The sequence below is a fragment of the Erinaceus europaeus genome, chromosome X (genome assembly GCF_950295315.1).
Source record: "Erinaceus europaeus chromosome X, mEriEur2.1, whole genome shotgun sequence".
In the NCBI taxonomy this organism is placed as follows: Eukaryota; Metazoa; Chordata; class Mammalia; order Eulipotyphla; family Erinaceidae; genus Erinaceus; species Erinaceus europaeus.
Window position 1 is genome coordinate 95,650,971 of NC_080185.1, and position 19,104 is coordinate 95,670,074.

Sequence of the window (19,104 nt, forward strand, 5' to 3'; positions counted from 1 at the left end):
GAGAGAAAGGGAGGGGAAGAGACAGAGAGACACCTGAAGTCCCGTTTCACCATTCGTGAAGCTATCCCCTTGCAGATGGGACCAGGGGCTTGAACCTAAGACTTTGTGCCTGGCACTTGCATTTTTTTTTTACCCACCAGGATTATTGCTGGGGCTTGAGACCTGCATAATGACTTCACCATTCCTGCTGTCCCCCCTTCTTTTGATAGAGACAGTAAAAGAGAGACAGAGAAAAGAATAGACACATGCAGCACTGCAGGTGGCGACCCAAGGCTTGAGCCTGATTCCTTGTGCATGGTAACATCTACATCACTACTTGGGTCCTGGCATTTGCATTTCAGAAAGAATAGGAGGAGAGGGGACAGTGTGTACCAAGTATGAAGGGAAAAGGTACTTAAAAGCAGACTTCTGGCATCCCGGGAGGTGGTGTAATAAACAAAGTATTGAGCTCTCAGATATGAGGCTCTGAGTTCAATCCCTGGTATCACATTTGCTGGCATGATGCTCTGATTTTCTCTTTTGTATCTCTTTTCTGTTTCTCTCTCTCTCTTTCTCTATCTCTCTCTCTCTCACACACACACACACACATACAAGTAAATAGATGACAAATCTATTTTCTTTTAAGTAGACTTCTATTCATGTATGGGACCTGTGTGTCTCAGTCTGTGATTTCATTCAATGGATGAACCCTTCAAAATGGCATTTGATGCCCTGTGATGTAGCCTTTGCCTATTTCCTTTTCCCCATTTGACCTCTTTCTGCCTATGCTTGATCCAGTCATGACTGAGCAGACCAAGATCTCATTCTTGCTCATCTCCTGGATTTCAGAAATGCTATTCTTTACCTGGGATCAGATATTCCCTCTATCTAGTCGATTGCTATACTTTCTTCATTATTCAGCAAACATTTCTTCATCTGGACTTTTTTTGATCCACAGTTCTGTTTGCTATTTCTGCCCTGTAACAAACCTGCCCCCCCACAGCACTGTTCCACTGCTCATGAACCTCCCCTGCACCCCCCTCCCCACAGGTGGGGACTTGGATCCACACACTCCTGATTGTAATTACCTCCCTGATACTTGCTTTCTTCTAAGTCAAAACTCAGGAAGGTCAGTGAGCAGGTTGCCTCATTTATAATTGTGCCTTCACTGCTAGTATAGACGTGCACAAAATTAAGATAAAAGAAATGGTTTGGGGGTCAGGCGGTGGCGCAGTGGGTTAAGTGCATGTGGCGCAAAGCGCAGGGACCGGCGTAAGGAACCCAGTTCGAGCCCCCGGCTCCCCACCTGCAGGGGAGTCCCTTCACAAGCGGTGAAGCAGGTCTGCAGGTGTCTATCTTTCTCTCCCCCTCTGTCTTCCCCTCCTCTCTCCATTTCTCTCTGTCCTATACAACAACGAACAGCATCAACAATGGCAATAATAATAACCACAACGAGGCTACAACAACAAGGGCAACAAGAAGGGGGGGGGAAAGAAAAAAATGGTTTTAGATCAAAGAGATCTTCATGCCCGAGGCTTCATGGTCTCAGGCTCAATTCCCCATACCACCATTGCCAGAGCAGAACTGTGCTCTAGAATAAAGAAAAAAGATTCAAACTTACAAAATAAAATAAAATAAATGGTGTGCAACATACTACTGGAGCGTAAGGCCAGTATATATTGCTTTTCTTCTGGAGAGCCTATGGTGTCTTTAAATATATAATTTTAGATAGAGACAGAAAAACTGAGAGGGGATGGGGAGATAGAGGAGGAGAGAGAGACACTTGCAGCACTGCTTCACCACTCGTGAAGCTTTCCCACTATCGGTGGGGAGCAGGGGATTGAACTCAGGTCTCTGCACACTATAATGTGTGTGCTTTTCCAGGTGTGTCATTGTCTGGCCCCTATGGTGTCTTTCTTTTGTGCTTAGAGAATCCTGCAATCACCAGGCAATAACTTTATCTATTTCAGTTTAGGATGGTGTCATTCTTAATTTTGTTCATTAACTTAGTACTAATTTACATGCATAAACAATCATAGCTACAGAATGAGGCTGAACCCTCAATTGCCTAAATTAACCCTGTTGCCACACGACCTCTGTGTTGTATGCATGCTAATATTTCGGCAGAGTAGAGTCTAGTTTCCCTTCTCATATGTATGTTTTGTTAGAATGATGTGGGAGCCCAACAACCTGTGAATGTCTAATGCAATTGTGAAGAAGCGCAATACCTCAAAAACACTGAAGACTTTCACAGATATCTGAGCATCAAATTTGCCTAGTTCCACCACCATCCTTGTGGGGATTTGCTTGTCTCTTTAAGCCCTCATAGTTACACGCACCATGATGAAGATAGAGGATTATTTCACCACTGAGTTCCCTAGTATTGGAAATACTGCTAAATTTATCCAGAGGACCTGCAGGCAGTAATTTGAAAGGACACATGTGTACCTCTGCCCACTGGTATTCATAATAGTCAAAAGAATGGAATCAGCCTAAATACTCATCAACATATGACTGGATAAAAAAGTTACGGTATATATACTCCATGGACTACTACTCTTCCAATAAAAAAGATGATACTGTGTTCATTTGGAACAAAATAGATGGGGAAAAGGAGGAGATTATGCTTAGCAAGATAAATAAAGAGGTGAAAGGCAATTAGTGGATGATTTCACTCATCCAGAATTGAAATAATTGAAGCACATGAACTTGCAAAAAAAAAATACAGAAGTGAACCAACTGTCTCTAAGACTTTCTGAAGAACTATGATGGTTGTCATTGGGAGGGTGAGGACATAGAACTGTGGTGGTGAGTGCAGTGTGGAACTATATAGGAACATATATTATAATTTTACAATCTTGTAGACCACTATCCCTCACAAACTGAAAAAAATGGTTCATAAAAAGAAATACTACGTAAAGTTTAAGTGAAACCAAAATAAAGGAAATACTGCTCGATACTGTTTTTATTTATTTATTGTGCAGAGACAGAGAGAAATCAGGATGGAAGGCAGAGATAGAGTGGTACAGAGAGAACAGAGAGACCTGCAGCACCACTTTACCAGTCACAAAACTTTTCCCCTGGAGGTGGGAAACACGGGATTGAACTCTGGCCCTTGTGCATTGTAACACGTTTGCTCTAGCAGGTGTGCTACCACCTGCCCCCATTCCCTGTCTATTTTCCCCTAGTCCACCTTCATAGAGGAGGCAGGGAAAGATAGATGCATTTACTTCCCAGCATCTCCTTGCTGGTGTAGGTTCTCTATGACTCAGAAAAAAATGGAAGTAAGGATGTTTTATTTCCCTAGTGAGTGATGGGAGAGAGAGACGAGAGAGGGGAGAGAAAGAGAGAGAGAGAGAGAGAGAGTCCTGTGTACCACTAATGCTCTTCTTATTTCTGTCTTGATGTTGGGAAGTGTAGTTGTCATCTTGTGATGATGAAGGAACACATGCGAGGAGGAGAAAGTGGCATGTCAAGGGTGACAGAGTGGAAAGACAGACCAAGATCACAGATAAAATTGTTGAGTAACAGCTCCCATGTCAGAAAACCACCCACCAGGAGACAGGTGGTGGAGCACCTGATAGAGCACACACATTACAGTGCACAAGGACCCAGGTTCAATCCCCCAGTCCCCACCTGCAGGGGGGAAAGTTCACAAGTGATGAAGCAGCGCTACAAGTGTCTCTCTCTCCCTCCCTCCCTCCCTCTTTCTCTCTCCTCTCTCAATTTTTCTCTGTCCCTATGTAAAATAAATAAACAATATTAAAACAAGAAAACCACTTATCCACAAAGTCCTTATTTAATTGATACAGCTAGCTCCTATAACATTTTTTAGATACTTGAGCTAAATCATGACAATAACAATAATAAATACATATAGAGAGAACTCTGGGGCCTTACACATGTGCAACTTCACCACGTTGGGTTGTCACTTTTTCATTCAGATGAAGAGAAAGAGACAGACACATACAGAGATACACACAAACAGAAAGAGAGAGAGAGAGAGAGAGAGAGAGAGAGAGAGAGAGAGGGAGGGAGGGAGAGAGAGAGAGAGAGAGACCACTGAAACTTCCTCACTTGGGCTTGAACCTGGGCCACATGCACAGTCAGGCAAGTACCCTACTCTGTATGACACTTTTCCAGTTCAGAACTAAATAATTGATACCTGACCACCAAAACTTGCACTTAATTTGTTGGAAGAGTCTTGGATTTGGGAAAGAAAGAGAAAATATATACTTTATTAGTTTAAAAGGTTTTTTTTTTTGCCTCCAGGGTTATTGCTGGGGCTCAGTGCCTGCACTACGAATCCACTGCTCTTGGAGGTTAGTTTTTCCCCTTCTGTTGCCCTAGTTGTTTTATCGTTGTTGTGGTTATTATTTGTTGTTGTTACTGATGTCGTTGTTGGCTAGGACAGAGAGAAATCAAGAAAGCAGGGGAAGACAGAGAGGGGGAGAGAAAGACACCTGCAGACCTAATTCACCGCTTGTGAGTTGACACCCCCCCCCCCCCGCAGGTGGGGAGCCGGGGTCTCCAACCGGGATCCTTACGCTGGTCCTTGCGCTTTGCGCCATGTGCGCTTAACCCGCTGCGTTACCGCCCGACGCCCTTAGTTTAAAAATATTTTTATTTATTTATTATTGGACAGAAACAGAAAAAAATTGATAGGGGGAGATAGAAAGAGAAAGAGTCAGAGAGACACCTACAGACCTGCTTCACCACTTGTGAAGCTTTCCCCCTGCCGGTGGGGATCAGGGACTTGAACCTAGGACTTTGTACACTGTAATGTGTACACTTAACCAGGTGCGCCACCACCTGGCCCCTTAGACTTTATTTTAAAAGGTTTGTTCATTTTAGCTGTAAAGCCAGACGTGCTACATTTAGCCACAATGCTTAGTCCTAGTTCTGAGTGATGTGTATTACAGAGAATTTCTAAATTACTAAATATCAAAACCACACTGGGAGCTCAGAGATCCAGGTTTAGATCAGATGTTTGACTAAGTGTGTACATAAGTGTATATAGCAGTACTCATCTCTGAATTTGTTTTCTCATCCATTGTACCATTTGTAGATGATGATGATTTTGCCTCCAGGGTTATTGCTGGGGCTCAGTGTCTGCACTATGAATCCACTGTTCCTGGCAGCCATCTTTTTCCCATTGTCGTTATTGTTGCTATTATTGTTGTTGTTGCTACTGTTGTTGTTGCATAAGAAAGAGAGAAATTGAGAGAGGAAGGGAAGGTAGAGAGGGAGAGAGAAAGATAGACACTTGCAGACCTGCTTCACCTCTTGCAAAGCAACCCTTGTGTAGGTGGGAAGCAGGAGGCTGGAACCAGGATCCTTGTGCCAGTCCCTGAGCTTGGTACTATGTGTGCTTAGCCCAGTGCACCACAGCCTGGCCCACAGATTATTATTTTTTAAATTTCATTTTGGGGGCTGGGTGGTAGTGAACCCAGTTGAGCAAACATGTTACTATGTCCAAGGACCAAGGTTCAAGTCCTCACTCCCAACCTGCAGTGGGGGAAGTTGTATACATGGTGAATTAGTGTTGCTGGTGTCTCTCTTTCTCTCCCTATCTCCCTTCCCCTTCTCTATGTCTCTCTATCCTATCAAAAACAATAAATATTTTTTAAGAATACATATTTATTTTCATGAGTGCAAGAGAGGGAGAAGAGTACTGCTCAGTCCTGGCATACAGTGGTATGGTCGTAGCAGGGATTGAACTTGGGACCTTTAGGATCTTAGGCAGGAAAGCCTTGGGAATCGGACGGTAGTGTTGTGGGTTAAGCACACATGGCACAAAGCGCAAGGACCGGCGTGAGGAAAGCCTGAGCATTACCACTGCACTATCACCCTGACCATGTAAGATGCTTTCTTTGAAAGTAGCAGAAAACTTAAAATGGCTTAAACAATAAGGCAAATGCACTGCCTTTCATGACTGGAAAGTGTAGGGAGTTGGTGCACTAAGAGACGGGGAAATTCACTGAGGACATCTCTACCCTTTGGCCACTCAGTACCAGCTCCATTTTATGACTGCCCATCATCACGGGTATAAGATGCCCCAGGGCAGCAGTGGAAGCTGCATATCCCTTCATGGAGGCCAGTGTGGTGGCTCAAGTGTGGGGAGGAGCAAAAGAGTGTTTCTGAGCCATTGGAGGGAAGGGTCTGAGTTTTGTGCTAATTGAAAGAGTGAATCACCTAAGCCAGTGAGCAGGGAATGTCAGTAGTTAAGTATGCTAGGCCAATCTTTGGGGCAAGGTGACTGCATTTATTTATTTATTTATTTTCTGGGGCTTAGTGCTGGCACTACAAATCCACTGCTCCCAGAGGCCTTTTTTTTTTTTTTTTTTTTTAATTAGGACAGAGAAATTAAGAGAGGATGGGAAGATAAAGAGAGAAAGACAGACACTTGCAGACCTGCTTCACTGCTTGTGGAACAGACTCCCTGCCAGTGGGTGGCGGGCGGGGGGGGGGGGGAGGAGCCTCAGACCTGGGTCTCTCTTTGTGCTTCGTAACATGTGTACTTAATCGGGTGTACTACTGCCCGCCCCACTTATTTTCTTTATGTAATAGGACAGAGAGAAATTGAGAAGGGAAGGAAAGACAAAGAGACAGAGAGACACCTGCAGTACCCTGCAGGTAGGAAGCAGGGGCTTGAACGTGGGTCCTTGTACATAGTAATGTGTGTGCTCAGCCAGATGTAAATGTGGCTGTTATTAATTTCACGAATCAGGATTCATCTCTCCTGGTGAAGTGTTTACAATCCAGACTCAGCGAGCCAGAGCTACCACTCTGGTGGAGGAGAGGAATGGCTCTTGGGAGAACAACCACCTCCCCCCTGCCACATCTGTAAATGATTGAGTAGGGGTAGCTAACCTTTGGGTCTTTCTTCTTCCTTCCTTCCTTCCTTCCTTCCTTTTTTTTTTTTTTTTTTTTTGCCTCCAGGGTTATTGCTGGGCTCGGTGCCTGCACTACGAATCCACTGCTCCTGGAGGCCATTTTTCCCTTTTGTTGTCCTTGTTGTTTTTTATCCGTGTTGTTGTTACTATTATTGTTGTCGTTGTTGGATAGGACAGAGAGAAATTGAGAGAGGAGGGGAAGACAGAGGGGGAGAGAAAGATAGACACCTGCAGACCTGCTTCACCGCCTGTGAAGCAACTCCCCTGCAAGTGGGGAGATGGGGGCTCGAACCGAGATCCTTAAGCCTATCCTTGTGCTTTGCGCCACGTGCGCTTAATCCGCCGTGCTACCGCCGGCCCCCCTTTCCTTACTTTCTTAAGACAGAGACAGAGAGGGGGCAGAGAGAGGCTGAGATAGAAAGAACATACACCAAAGCATCCTATAATGTGGCAGGGGTCAGGATGGAACCTGATTCGTTAAATAAATGCAGTACTGGCTTTAGGGTTCTTTCCAGATCTAAACCAGCTGTTATTCCCATGAATATAATGCAGACCTACCTCTGTAGTCACTTTTTTTTTTTAATTCAACTTCATTTTGAATTTCATTTGTTTGTAACTGACCTTTTCTTAAGTTAAAAAAAAGTTATTTTATTTACTGGATAGAGACAGAGAAATTGAGACAGAAGGGGGAGATGGAAAGGGAGAAACAGAGAAAGCTTGTGAAGCTTTCCCCCTGCAGATTGGGACCAGGAGCTTAAACCAGAATCCTTGTGCATTGTAACATGTACACTCAACAGGGTGCACAAACACCAAACCCCAGTATCTGTTCTATTCTACTGTAGAGTTGAGCACAGGATCCTGTGTAGGAAAACAAAACCCACAATGAAGTCAGTAACCCTGACATAGCTCAGCCTTGGCTGCAGAACGGAAGTGAAGCTAAAAAGATTACTTGTAAGGGTTGCAGTGCACTCAGGGCAGAATGGACTGGGGCTTGACTCATGGTCACCCGAGTGGGCACACCAGCTTAGGGTGAGTGAGTCACTTGGAGCTGCTGAACTGTCAATGGAAGGGACTTCTCTCAGACTGTAATGCTCCATTCTGAGAAGGGACAAGTTCTTTGGGAAAGGAGAAAAACCTCGTGCAATCACATTTCCCATTGATTCCCCACTCCTCTTTAAGGTTTATTATTCAGATCCTTATCAAATCTCTCTGAGGGAGTGGTCAAAGGTTTGCACAAAAACGTTTCTGAAAGGAAGACAGGCTAAGGGTTTCTAATCACCTCACAATCACTTTTGTTAACTTCTTCTTTCTCTCTCTACCTGTATTTAACCACACTAAGAATTTTACAAGACGATTTCCAGAAGCTGACTTGTGAACTAATTGGGCACTTCTGCTGTGCAGAGGAACAAAGACTTTTTTTTATTGGTCCTCAACTCAGGCATATACCTGTCTGATGGCGCTGGCTCATTCCACACATGCTCAGTTGAACAGAAATCTTCATATTGAATACAACTGAGCAAGGCGGCAACACCCAGAACCTCTCTCCCTGGCTGACCCTGTGCCTGTGCACGCACACACTCCCTCTAGTTGCATTCGATCGTGACACGTCTAACATAGGAAGCATTGGGGTGGGGGTGGGGGGGCGACGACAGATCAGGTGCTGAGGACTTTGAGCGGGTATACAAAGGAGCTTAAAGTCTCAGTATTTTCCTTGTCATCCTGCCCTCTCTCTAGACTGTCCGTAGTTGGGGCAGAGACTGGGGAACTATTTGTTGAGTTCAAGGAGTGATGCGGCGAAAAGCTGTTTCCATAAATTGCCGTGTGTTGTTGCATCCCGTTCCTGGGCTGTTTCAGTTTGCTTCGTTTTCATGTTAAGTGGCCGATCCCCCTTCTCCAGCCCTCATTTTCACTAAGGGATGACAAGAGTGGCACTTCAAAGCATCTGCCGCCAGGAACGGTCTTGAGTGACAACCTCACCACCTCTCCATTTGCTTTCCTGTTCAGTCGGACTCTTTCCCCAGTAAAAAACTGGGAAAGGGTCGCAGTGGTTACAAAAGAAGTGTGTGTGTGTGGGGGGGGGGGGACGGCCGGGGTTCGGGTCCTTTCCTGGTAGCTAGCCAAGAATGTGCGTTCAGTCGTGGACCCTTTGTCCCCCGGCCTCCTCCGCAGCTAGGTCACAGAGGGGACGAGCCCAAGTAGCCCCCGCCTAGGTAGCGGCAGCCCGCGCCTCACGGGCTGCCCCCCTCACCCCTCCTAGATTCCCGATGCCCGCCCGATTACCGTGACGTGTCCGCGGCGCGCGCATGCGCCATTCGGCCCCGCTCCCTTTCCCTCGAGGTCTCCGCCTCCCGTCGGGCTGGAATGGGCGGGGCTTGGAGTTCTGGCAGCCGCGCGGCCAGAGAAGAGGGGGGAGGAGGAGGAGGGCGTGTGTGCGCGAGGCGGGTGCGCGGGGCTCCGGAGCTGGGCTGAGTCTTAGGCTGAGGAGGAGGAGCCGAAGGCGGTGGCCGCGGCTCCCGCCCGCGCTGAGAGCCAGTCCCGCGAAGCCCCCTCCCACTCCCAGGCGGGCGGCGGCGGCGGGAGGAGGAGGAGGGAGCGTCTCTGCCGCCGCCTCCTGGTCCCCAGCGCCGATCTGCCGCCGCCACCTCCCTCCGCGGCGGTCCTCCCTCTATGGTCCTGCCGCGGCCCCCCCTGTAGCCGGAGCTGCCCCGCGCCGCGCCAGAGCCATCCTCGGCAGAGGGAACGGTCGCGGCCTCGCGGCCCGCGCGGGCTGACGAGCAGAGAGCGCGGCACCGCGCGCTCCCCGAGGATCCGCACTCCGGGCAGCGCCGCCCCAGCAGCGCGAGGAGCCGCGGGCGGGCGGGCGGCGCCGGGCCCGGGCCGCCCTCGCTCCTGCGCCCCGGCCCCGCCGACTGTGCTGGGGCGGTCGCCTCGCAGAGGAAGGAACCGCAGTCTCCCGGCCTCCCAGCCCCAGCCGAGAGTCTTCAGCACCGAGGGCTCGCGGGTCCGAAGGGGAGGAGGCGAGTCAGGGGCCGGGCACTGAGCTCTTGGGCGCCCCCACCCCAGTTTTCGGAGCTCTCCACGCTGCGGCCACTGTCCCCTTCGGACCATGGCCGACGACGACGTGCTGTTCGAGGATGTGTACGAGCTGTGCGAGGTGATCGGCAAGTGAGTCTCCACGCGAGGGAGCGGGAGTGTGGAAAAATGCATTTCAGTGATGCCTTGATCCTCCCGCACCCGCCCCCGCCCCGGGCCTGCCCCTTGCCCTCCTTCTCTGTCTCCCTCGTCCTCCTTACCCTGGAGTATTTATAGACGGGTACCTGGACCTCCTGCTGGGCTAGGGTCTTGGGGCTTTCTCAGCGATCCCCAGAGGTTCCACACCCCGGAGGAGCCGGGGTCGCCCACCCCACGAGGCGTGGGACCGGCTAAAATCCGCTGTCTGCATTTTATCTGACGGTTTGCACAGGGACGTGGCCACAGAGCCGATTTTATAGTTGCTTCTGGGGACAGTTGGGGGTTATTGTTACCTTTGCATGTAGCACCGAGCAAGAACGAAAAGAGCAGCTTTAGTATTTCCTTTGCTTGCGTGCAGAGATAGAGAAAGAACATCCAAGGTTTTAAATTGTGGGGTGTGTGTCTATTGTGCAGGATATTAGATATCTAGATGCCTTTGTGTTCACCTTATGGCCCGGATTGGAGGGGGTCATTTGAGAACGAGTGTATTCGTTCAGTTTCTCAAATCCCTTACCTGGTAGAGACGAACGTGCAAAGAGTTGGGGGAATTCGGGGGGTAAAAACCCCACATTAAAAAAAAAACTCGTTATGCAATGACTGTTAAAGCAGTGTTCAAGGCTTCCCTCGACTATTGGTTTGGTGGTTAGTGTGGTAGAACCGTCTGCTTTGAGTCACCGAGATGGTCTAGAATATAGAACTGACAGACCAAATGCTCATCCTTTCATCTGTGTTGTATAATTACACTAGGGAAAAGCAGGGAATCAGATTAATCACAGTGCTGATTGAGAATTAAATCTGCAGTTCCTCATCTAATTGTCCATTCCTTTAATCTGTTTTGAATAGTTTCCTTTTCATTCTTGTCAAACAGTATTCCAAGTGCACAATCCAACTAATTTGCTTGTGAGGCAGATGCTGGCGATCTGAAGTTGATCTCCTAGTTCAGCGAGTAATTCTGTGGCTTTAGAAGTTGAAGAGATAAAATTTAGGAGCGATTTTTTTTTTTTTTGCTGACTTATTAAGACTGTCTACATAGCTACCATTGAGATGATTTACCTCTTTGGGGCAGCTGTGCTTTATTGTCTTGTTTTAAGGTCCCCGTTTGGAAAAGAGAATCAAAACCTTAGAGCAGTTGGCTCTCTCTCTCTCTCTCTCTCTTCTCGTCCTCTGTAGTGCTGGATTGCAATCCAAGTGCTGATAACTCATTTTTCCCCTTCCAGAAGGGCTAAGGTATTACAATGTTGCTTCACACTACAGAGCTTGCTACACACTTTCCTCAGTCCCATTTGATACAAGGGCATGTTACTCCTTGCCTCTATTGTTACATGACCAGCCTGTCTACTAAAAAGATATCCAAATGTGTCCTGATAAAGTGGTTGTGGAAGTGCTCTAGAGCCCCAGCTGTCCAGAAAAGGTGTGTGTGTGTGTGTGTGCCACATACATAATTTTATGTGCATACATTATACAGATATTAATTTTAATAGCTACCTCAAACCTGTGAAAAGCAGATGGATGCAGTTGATTTTAATAAAATAATTTATTTAACCCAATAGATACAAACTATTATCATTTCAGCATGTAATCAGTATAGAGATTGAGATGTCTTTCATACTCAGCCTATGAGATCTAATATGTATCTGACACAGCACATCACAGTTCTGACACTATGCTAAATTTTCAGTGGAATTACTGAATTTCTATTTAGATTCCTTACAATTTGTATTTGCAAATGTAGATTCGCATACCCAAGTTGTTTCAAACATACCGTAAAGTTTTCCAATAACTGCATCAAGTGTATCTCTTTCAGAATTTAAGTGTAAATTAATTGAAATTAGATTTCAGACTTTAGTTCCTCATTTAGACTAGCCACATTTCAAGTGTTCAATAGCCTTATATGAATGTATAGTACTAGAAATACAGATATGTTTTCAAAAACATCTCCTTGGTTTTTCTTTTTTTTTTTCATTATTAGCACCCAGTTAGGATGAATTAGATTTTTTTTCCTCAGAAGCCTCCACATGATGACTGTGTGTGTGTACACACAATATTTGTTCTTTATTATTTTGACTTTAATAATCCAGGAAAATTGTAGTTCAGAAATGTGAGATTAAACTGTTAACAGTATCATAAGGATAGAAATATAGTCACCATGTAACCAATGCTGATACTTTAAGATCTGGCAGTGATGATGTGGCTATCAAAAAGAAGTGGTCACCATCACATTGGCAACTCGTATTCTGCAGACTTATAATTGATAGAATATTTTCAGGAAACACCTCTGCTAGAGCTGAATGCATCTCTTCTGTTGCTTCAGAGCTACATACACTGGGAGAACAAGCTAATTTTGAAATGATAGGTACTGTTTGGCCACCTTAAATACTGCAAACTGAAATCTCATTCATATCCTACAAAATCTGATTTGATCAGTGCCATTTGTAATATGTCATTGTATGAAATAATGAATTCAAGGTAGCCCCTGTGGTAAAGAATGTAATGATAGTGTTTCTCACCCTGTGTAAAGGTTGAAGGTTTCTCCAGTAAATTGTCTCAGCATATATTGATCTGGAAATTGAAATTCACTTGAGATTTTCTTGCAGGGACCTTGACAGCATACATTTTAACTTATAATCTGCTCAACTCTGGATTAAACCAGAAAGACCTTGAAGATACAGACTTCTACTGAAAACCCTGTTGTTGATTTTTCTACTCAATTTTCTGAAATTGCGATTTATTTTATACCAAATCAGTACCACAAGTTATTTTTGAGTACTATACCTTAATAGGTCTACATTTTTCACTAAGGTACTTTACAGTGGATTTCACTCTCAAGATCAGTTGACTACCCACTCACACTCCCTTATCTAACTACTTATCTACTCACTCACCCATTATTTGTTTTATGGCCATAACTGAAAGTGCCAGATTAATTTTAATTATTTAGTATATCATTACACTTGATTAAGAAGACAACTTAAAAAGTGAGATTTTTAAGTATAAGATAATTATTTGGAAAATGTCTTCTTTCCAGTGATCACATATTTCCCTTTAAAAAGTGTCTTTCAGGGAATTGTGTTCCTGATTCATTATCAGTACTGCATGTGTCATGAGACACATTTGTTTTTAAACAAATTTAAACTCTTCCCATTTTCCTTTTTTCAGAGTCTCATAGAAGCTCTTTTGAATGCTTATTGTTTCCATAACATTTTCTCACATAATGTCTTTCAAGTGACTGAAACAAATGCTCTATTATGGGACCTTATCATAGTACCACCACTTCTTGTCTTACCAAGTGTAACAATTACTGGAAAGGAAAGGTATTATGCAAATACAGGTAGTTGGATAATTTCTTGTCATGATCCTGTATCTTTTGCAAATTTATACTTTTAGGATAAGTGTACAATCAGTAATATTACAGGAAGTACATTTCAAGATGATTCATTCAAATTAAAACACAGCAATGCCTACATTCATGGTTCAACAGTTTCTGTGAAAGAGAATAGCAAAACGCATGATATTTTCACTCGTGGAAGTCGAATGTTTCCCTGGTATTTAGGGCATTTAATATAACCTGTAAATTCTGGCTTTCTTTGGTATAACAGATACTAAAATTGGAATGATGCAGCATGTCCCCTGCTCAAGGATGATATGCAAGTTTGTAGGCATGCTGTATTTGCTTACACCAGAGAACACTTATCATATTTAATTACAGTTACTTATTTATGGGCCTCTCCACCTAGTTAAAAGTGAGCTTCTTGAGGGCAGGGTACATATCTTACACATCTTTCTCCATTTTTTTAACACAGGGTTGGCTATATAAGAGATGCTCATGAACTATGGAATGAATTAATAGCTGTTGATGAAATTTCACTGAAAGTCAAAAAGCATGCTTACCAACCTCAGAGCAGTTATTGTCCTGGAAATCTGTATTTTGATTTAAAGATCTGGTTCTCCACCTGACTACATATTTCAGTCACTAGAGCAGCTTTTTAAAAAATTCATTGCCAGAGTCTTGTGTCACAGCAGTGAAATCACAAACTGTGGGAGTGGTTTCTGAATGAATATATATATATACATATATATATATATATGATTCAAATATATAGCTACCATTGAGAATCATTAGTTTAAAACTTAGACTATGTAATATTTTGGTACTGACTTTTCAGAGACTTTACAGCTTTTTTTTTTAAAGCACAATAAAATTTTGGGGGAGGGTTGGGTAGGGTGGGAGATAATGAACCCAGAAAAACAAAATATGGATTTTTATCTTTTATATAAAACATTTACTTTACATTTGTAGTGTAAGAATTTTATTCATTTATTTAGGACTGTCTTTGACTTCTTGAGTTCTTTAAGATTCCCATTGATGTACTGCATGTATAATGCTAACATGGTGATTTTTCTGATGTTTGGGGCAACAGAACCAGGTTTACTTCAATAATAGCTGATGATGGCTATCTACTATGGTGATTTAATTTAATATTAAGAAATGTGTAAGTTTAGTATGGATGTTATTTTCACAAATACCAGTAAAAATATGATTAAGTTATATACATATATTTCAAACTTCATATATGGGTTCCAACATTGCTGTTATCCAGAAAATTGAGTTAGAAGAAGCCTTTATGTAAATGCTGGGTAAATAATATGTAAAATATATATAATTAAGCATAGAGGAAAAATTTAGCTTTATTATTTATACTGATTATTGTGACTTTCATATATATTGATTGACACCAGTATTTGGATTTTTAGTACCACAGTGCAAAATATTATACCATGTTGAAACATTTCCCTGAGAAATGTTAATTACACATTGTAGGTAAATTTGTTCTTACTGTACTGAAAAGGTTAAGTGTGATCCTGGAGGAACCAGGATTTTTCAAAGATGAGAATATGCTCCATGAAAGTGCTTGACTATATGTCAGCCACATACCAAGTTAACACACACACTCTCTCTCTCTCTCTCTCTCTCTCTCTCTCTCTCTCTCTCACCTAACCTGCTGGTGGCCCAAAAAGATCCAACCGATGAGAGATAAAATGAAATTCCACAGAGAAAAAACCTGTTCTGTTTCTGATTCCTAGATATCACAGGTCTTATTGAATGTAAGTAAGGAATATTCATTCCTAATGATGGAGTTTAATTCTGGGGTCGTTTTGGAAGGAACTAAGCTACTTGGTTGGTCTTCTGTATGTGTGTAACCTACCCCAGATTCCCTCATTTCTCTTTTTTTTCTCTTTTATAGTGTCCTCCGTATGTTGTCTTCATAAATACTTCCTGTGATTCCTTTCAATGATGATGACATACTTCTAGATCCTTTGACATGTGCAGTTCAGTGTCCTCTTCCATGTTTCTTTTGTGTCTATAACAGTTTCACCAGGACTCCTTGATGTCCTTTAAAGTGGCATTCCAGGATATTTCTTTTCAATTGAAAATTTTATCCCCCTATCCAGTCATAGCTCTACTTAGTAAACTAAAGAAGCATATCTACCTCACTTTTTGAGACGTTTTTTTAAATTATTGTATTTTTATAAATTTCCTCAAATTTCACATGTTGTAGGAGCACTCCTTAAAGGAACTTTGACATGAGTTTTTGTTTGATTTTTTTAATGACAGTTACAGAGAGAGGGAATATATACAGAAAGGGTAGAGCATTGCTCAACTCTGGCTGATGGTGGTGCCAGGGATTGGAGGCTCCGGCTTGAGAGTCTTTTGCATAACCATTATACTGTCTCCCCAGCTCTTGACAGTGAGTTTTCCAGTGGGGGAAAGCCTTTTACACCTTTGTGCCTACTTTATGAGAGGAATTAGTATTTATGCCTTCGAATGTTAGGCATTTCACATTTACTGTCTTTGCATTGCATCCATTTTACAGAAAATACTGAGATTCCGAGAGGGGGTAAATAACTTGCCCAAGATCACCTGGGATTCCAGCCGATTCTAAAGTCCATTCATGTTCATGCTATTTTTCTGCTACTGATTCCACTTGCAAGCCATGTCTTCATTTTCAGAGTTTATTTACTTCATATTTGTTTATTTACTTATTTCAATTTACAGTGGAGCTGGGGTCTCATGAATGTGATTTCAGTGATCTTGGTGGCTTTTTCATTCCGACATAGAAAGATGGGGACAGTGAGAGGGAGATAATAACATTGGAACATTGTCCATTGCCATATCATTGCAACTCTTGTGTAGTGCCAGGACTTGAAACTGGGCTGTGTCCATGGCAAGGCAGGTGTCCCAGCTAATCTAATAAGCTTGCTCTTTGGCCTTACTGCATATTTTAATTGCCTATCTTTCTAGTTAAATTTTTTTCCTGACTTTTAAAAAAATTTTATTTATAAAAAGGAAACACTGACAAAAACCATAGGATAAGAGGAGTACAACTCCACACAATTCCCGCCACCAGAACTCCGTATCCCATCCCCTCCCCTATTCTTTGTCCCTCTGGGAGTATGGACCCAGGATCATTATGGGGGTGCAGAAGATGGAAGGTCTGGCTTCTGTAATTGCTTCCCCGCTGAACATGGGTGTTGGCAGGTTGATCATCCATACTCCCAGCTTGTCTCTCTCTTTCCCTAGTGGGTCAGTGATCTGGGGAAGCGGGGCTCCCAAGACACATTGGTGGGGTTGTCTGCCCAGGGCAGGCCGGTTGGCATCATGTTAGCATCTAGAACCTGGTAGCTGAAAAAAGAGTTAACATATAAAGCCAAACAAATTGTTGACTAACTAGTTAATTTTTTTACCTTTTTAATAGAGGTTCCATGCTACTGTATTCATTCATTCATTTATTCATTCATTCATTCATTCATTCAGCTGTGGCTTATGTGGTGCTGGGGATTGAACCTGAGACCTTCGAGACTCAGGCATGAAAGTCTCTTGCATAATCACTATGCTGTTTTCCCCTGCCTAGTTTTGTTTTATTTTTTTGTGTCTCTTTTTTTTTTCTGAGTGGTGAGAATCTTTATCTTAAATGAAATATCAGCATTTATTACCATACTGATTTTATGTGCCTTTTTTTTTTTTTAGCAGTGGAAATAGAGAATCCTGTCCATCCAATGAAAATATTGTTTGGGAACTTTTACTCCATGTTCTTCCTTCTGATCCTCCTGTCCCAACAGACAAAACAATAAGTTAGTCCAGACTTGCCAAGTCAGAAGTAATGAGGTTTCAGATTGGAATTTGTTGGAGGTGGAGTGGGGTGGCTTCAAGAAGGTAGTTGCTTCTATATCCCATGATAAATACTGAAATTGTTCTTTCTGACTCTGAGAACTGTGTCGTAAACCCCCAGCTGCTGAATTGACAGTGTTTCAGCTGTCTGCCAATACCACATTCCTAAAGAATCAAGTGAGTTCACTGTTGCAGATTGGGTACCTGACCCCAGTCAACAAACGGGTAGGGAGCACAGCTCTCACTCTTTTTTTTTTTTCCCCATATTGTAGTTCCGCCTGACAGTGCCGTTTCTAAAACTACCAGTTGTGGTTCTGAGTCTATGCTACAGGGTTCAAGATGCAATAGCATGTGCTCTCTTTTCTCTCCCTAGACCACCCCATACGTAGGTGTTCCCTCTCCTCACTGAGTAAAACGTACTTTGCCCTGCTGCACATTTTGGTAGTCTGAGTGGTTGTAGGACCCAAGTCATTAGGAGAGTCAGCCAGTCTCTCTTTGACTTTGCACATTGGGAAGGTTTCATTTCTTAAAGGCATTTGACTTTTGAATTTTGAGACTTAGTGATTGTCTGTTGTTTAATTTAGATTTCATCAAGTACATTGTAAAATTAAAGAAATATAGACAGTTCAAAGGTAAATACTGAATCGTTCTTCTGCCACTATCATTACTCCCACTCTCCAGAGGTAAATATCGTCCAGTTCATAGGCATTCTTTGGGAATTTTTAAAAGACGTAACACAGGATCATTTTTGTAGACTATTCTGAAATAGTCATTTTTCCATCACAAAATAGTATGGCTGATGACTTTTCCATTCCTGTCTATGTGTGTTTTCTAGCTGTGTCCCCTCCTACAATGCTATATCACCTTTGGTGGTATGAGTGAAATACAGAGCCGTTTCTAAATGTACATTACTAGAATGTAGACAGGAGTTTGGGTGAACAGTCTGAAATGACTGAAGAATAGGGAATCACCTTTGGAAATGAAACTATGAGTGACTGTCTTTTTTTTTTTAATATATTATTATTCATGAGAGAGAGAGAGAGAGAATGAACCAGAGCATCACTCTGACTTACTCTGAACCAGGGATTGAACTCAGTACTTGATGTGGCAGTGCCCAATGCTTTATCTATTGTGCCATCTCCCATATCAGAAGTTAATGAGTTCTTAAAGACTGACTAAGTTGGGGGAGGGAGGAATGTGTCTTGGAGAATATCTTGAGTCAGGAGAACTGGGTATCATAGGAGTTTCAAAGTAGGGAGAACTAGTAATTTAAAATCCCAACACATTCTCATGGAGGATCAAGGAGAGGTTTGTCTATACCAGAGAGGCAACTTCATCTATCCAGGTGAATATAGTATCCAATATTCAGTTCATGGTGTGACTGAAAAAAAATCAAGGTTCTGACTTCATTTCTGTGAATGTCGGGTAAATTTTTTAAAAATAAATTATTGGATAGAAACAGAGCAAGAGGGAAGAAGGTGATTGAGAGGGAGAGAGAAAGACACCTGCAACACTATTTCACCACCTGTGAAGCTTCCCTCCTTAGGGTGGGGTTGGGGGGTTGAACCCAGGTCCTTGCACATAGTAAAATGTACGCTATACAGAGTATGTCACCACCCGACATCAGGAATAAATTTCTTTTTCACTATAATTGTGTTTTGCAGATTCAATGGGCTGCCTTTTAGGTAAAACTGGTTGGTTGGTCCAAGAATAGGTCTTGTTTCTTCCTGAGTTTGGTATATACCTTTCAATGTAATAGAAACCTTTAACGAAAAGTCGGTCTCGACTACTTTAAGGGTACTTGGAGTTCTCAGTATTTGCTGAAGCATT

The 19,104-nt window shown here is 43.1% G+C and overlaps 1 protein-coding gene across 12 annotated transcripts in view; it reads left to right on the plus strand.

Moving 5' to 3' along the window:
• The first annotated feature begins 9,855 nt into the window (after window positions 1-9,855).
• CASK (calcium/calmodulin dependent serine protein kinase) overlaps window positions 9,856-19,104 on the plus strand; it is a 392,391-nt gene continuing 383,142 nt past the window's right edge. For all 12 annotated transcript variants that reach the window (XM_060182549.1, XM_060182551.1, XM_060182553.1 and 9 more), the window contains exon 1: window positions 9,856-10,040. In XM_060182549.1, the coding sequence (XP_060038532.1) occupies window positions 9,982-10,040 (59 nt within the window). In that variant the 5' untranslated portion in view covers window positions 9,856-9,981. The remainder of the gene's footprint in view (window positions 10,041-19,104) is intronic.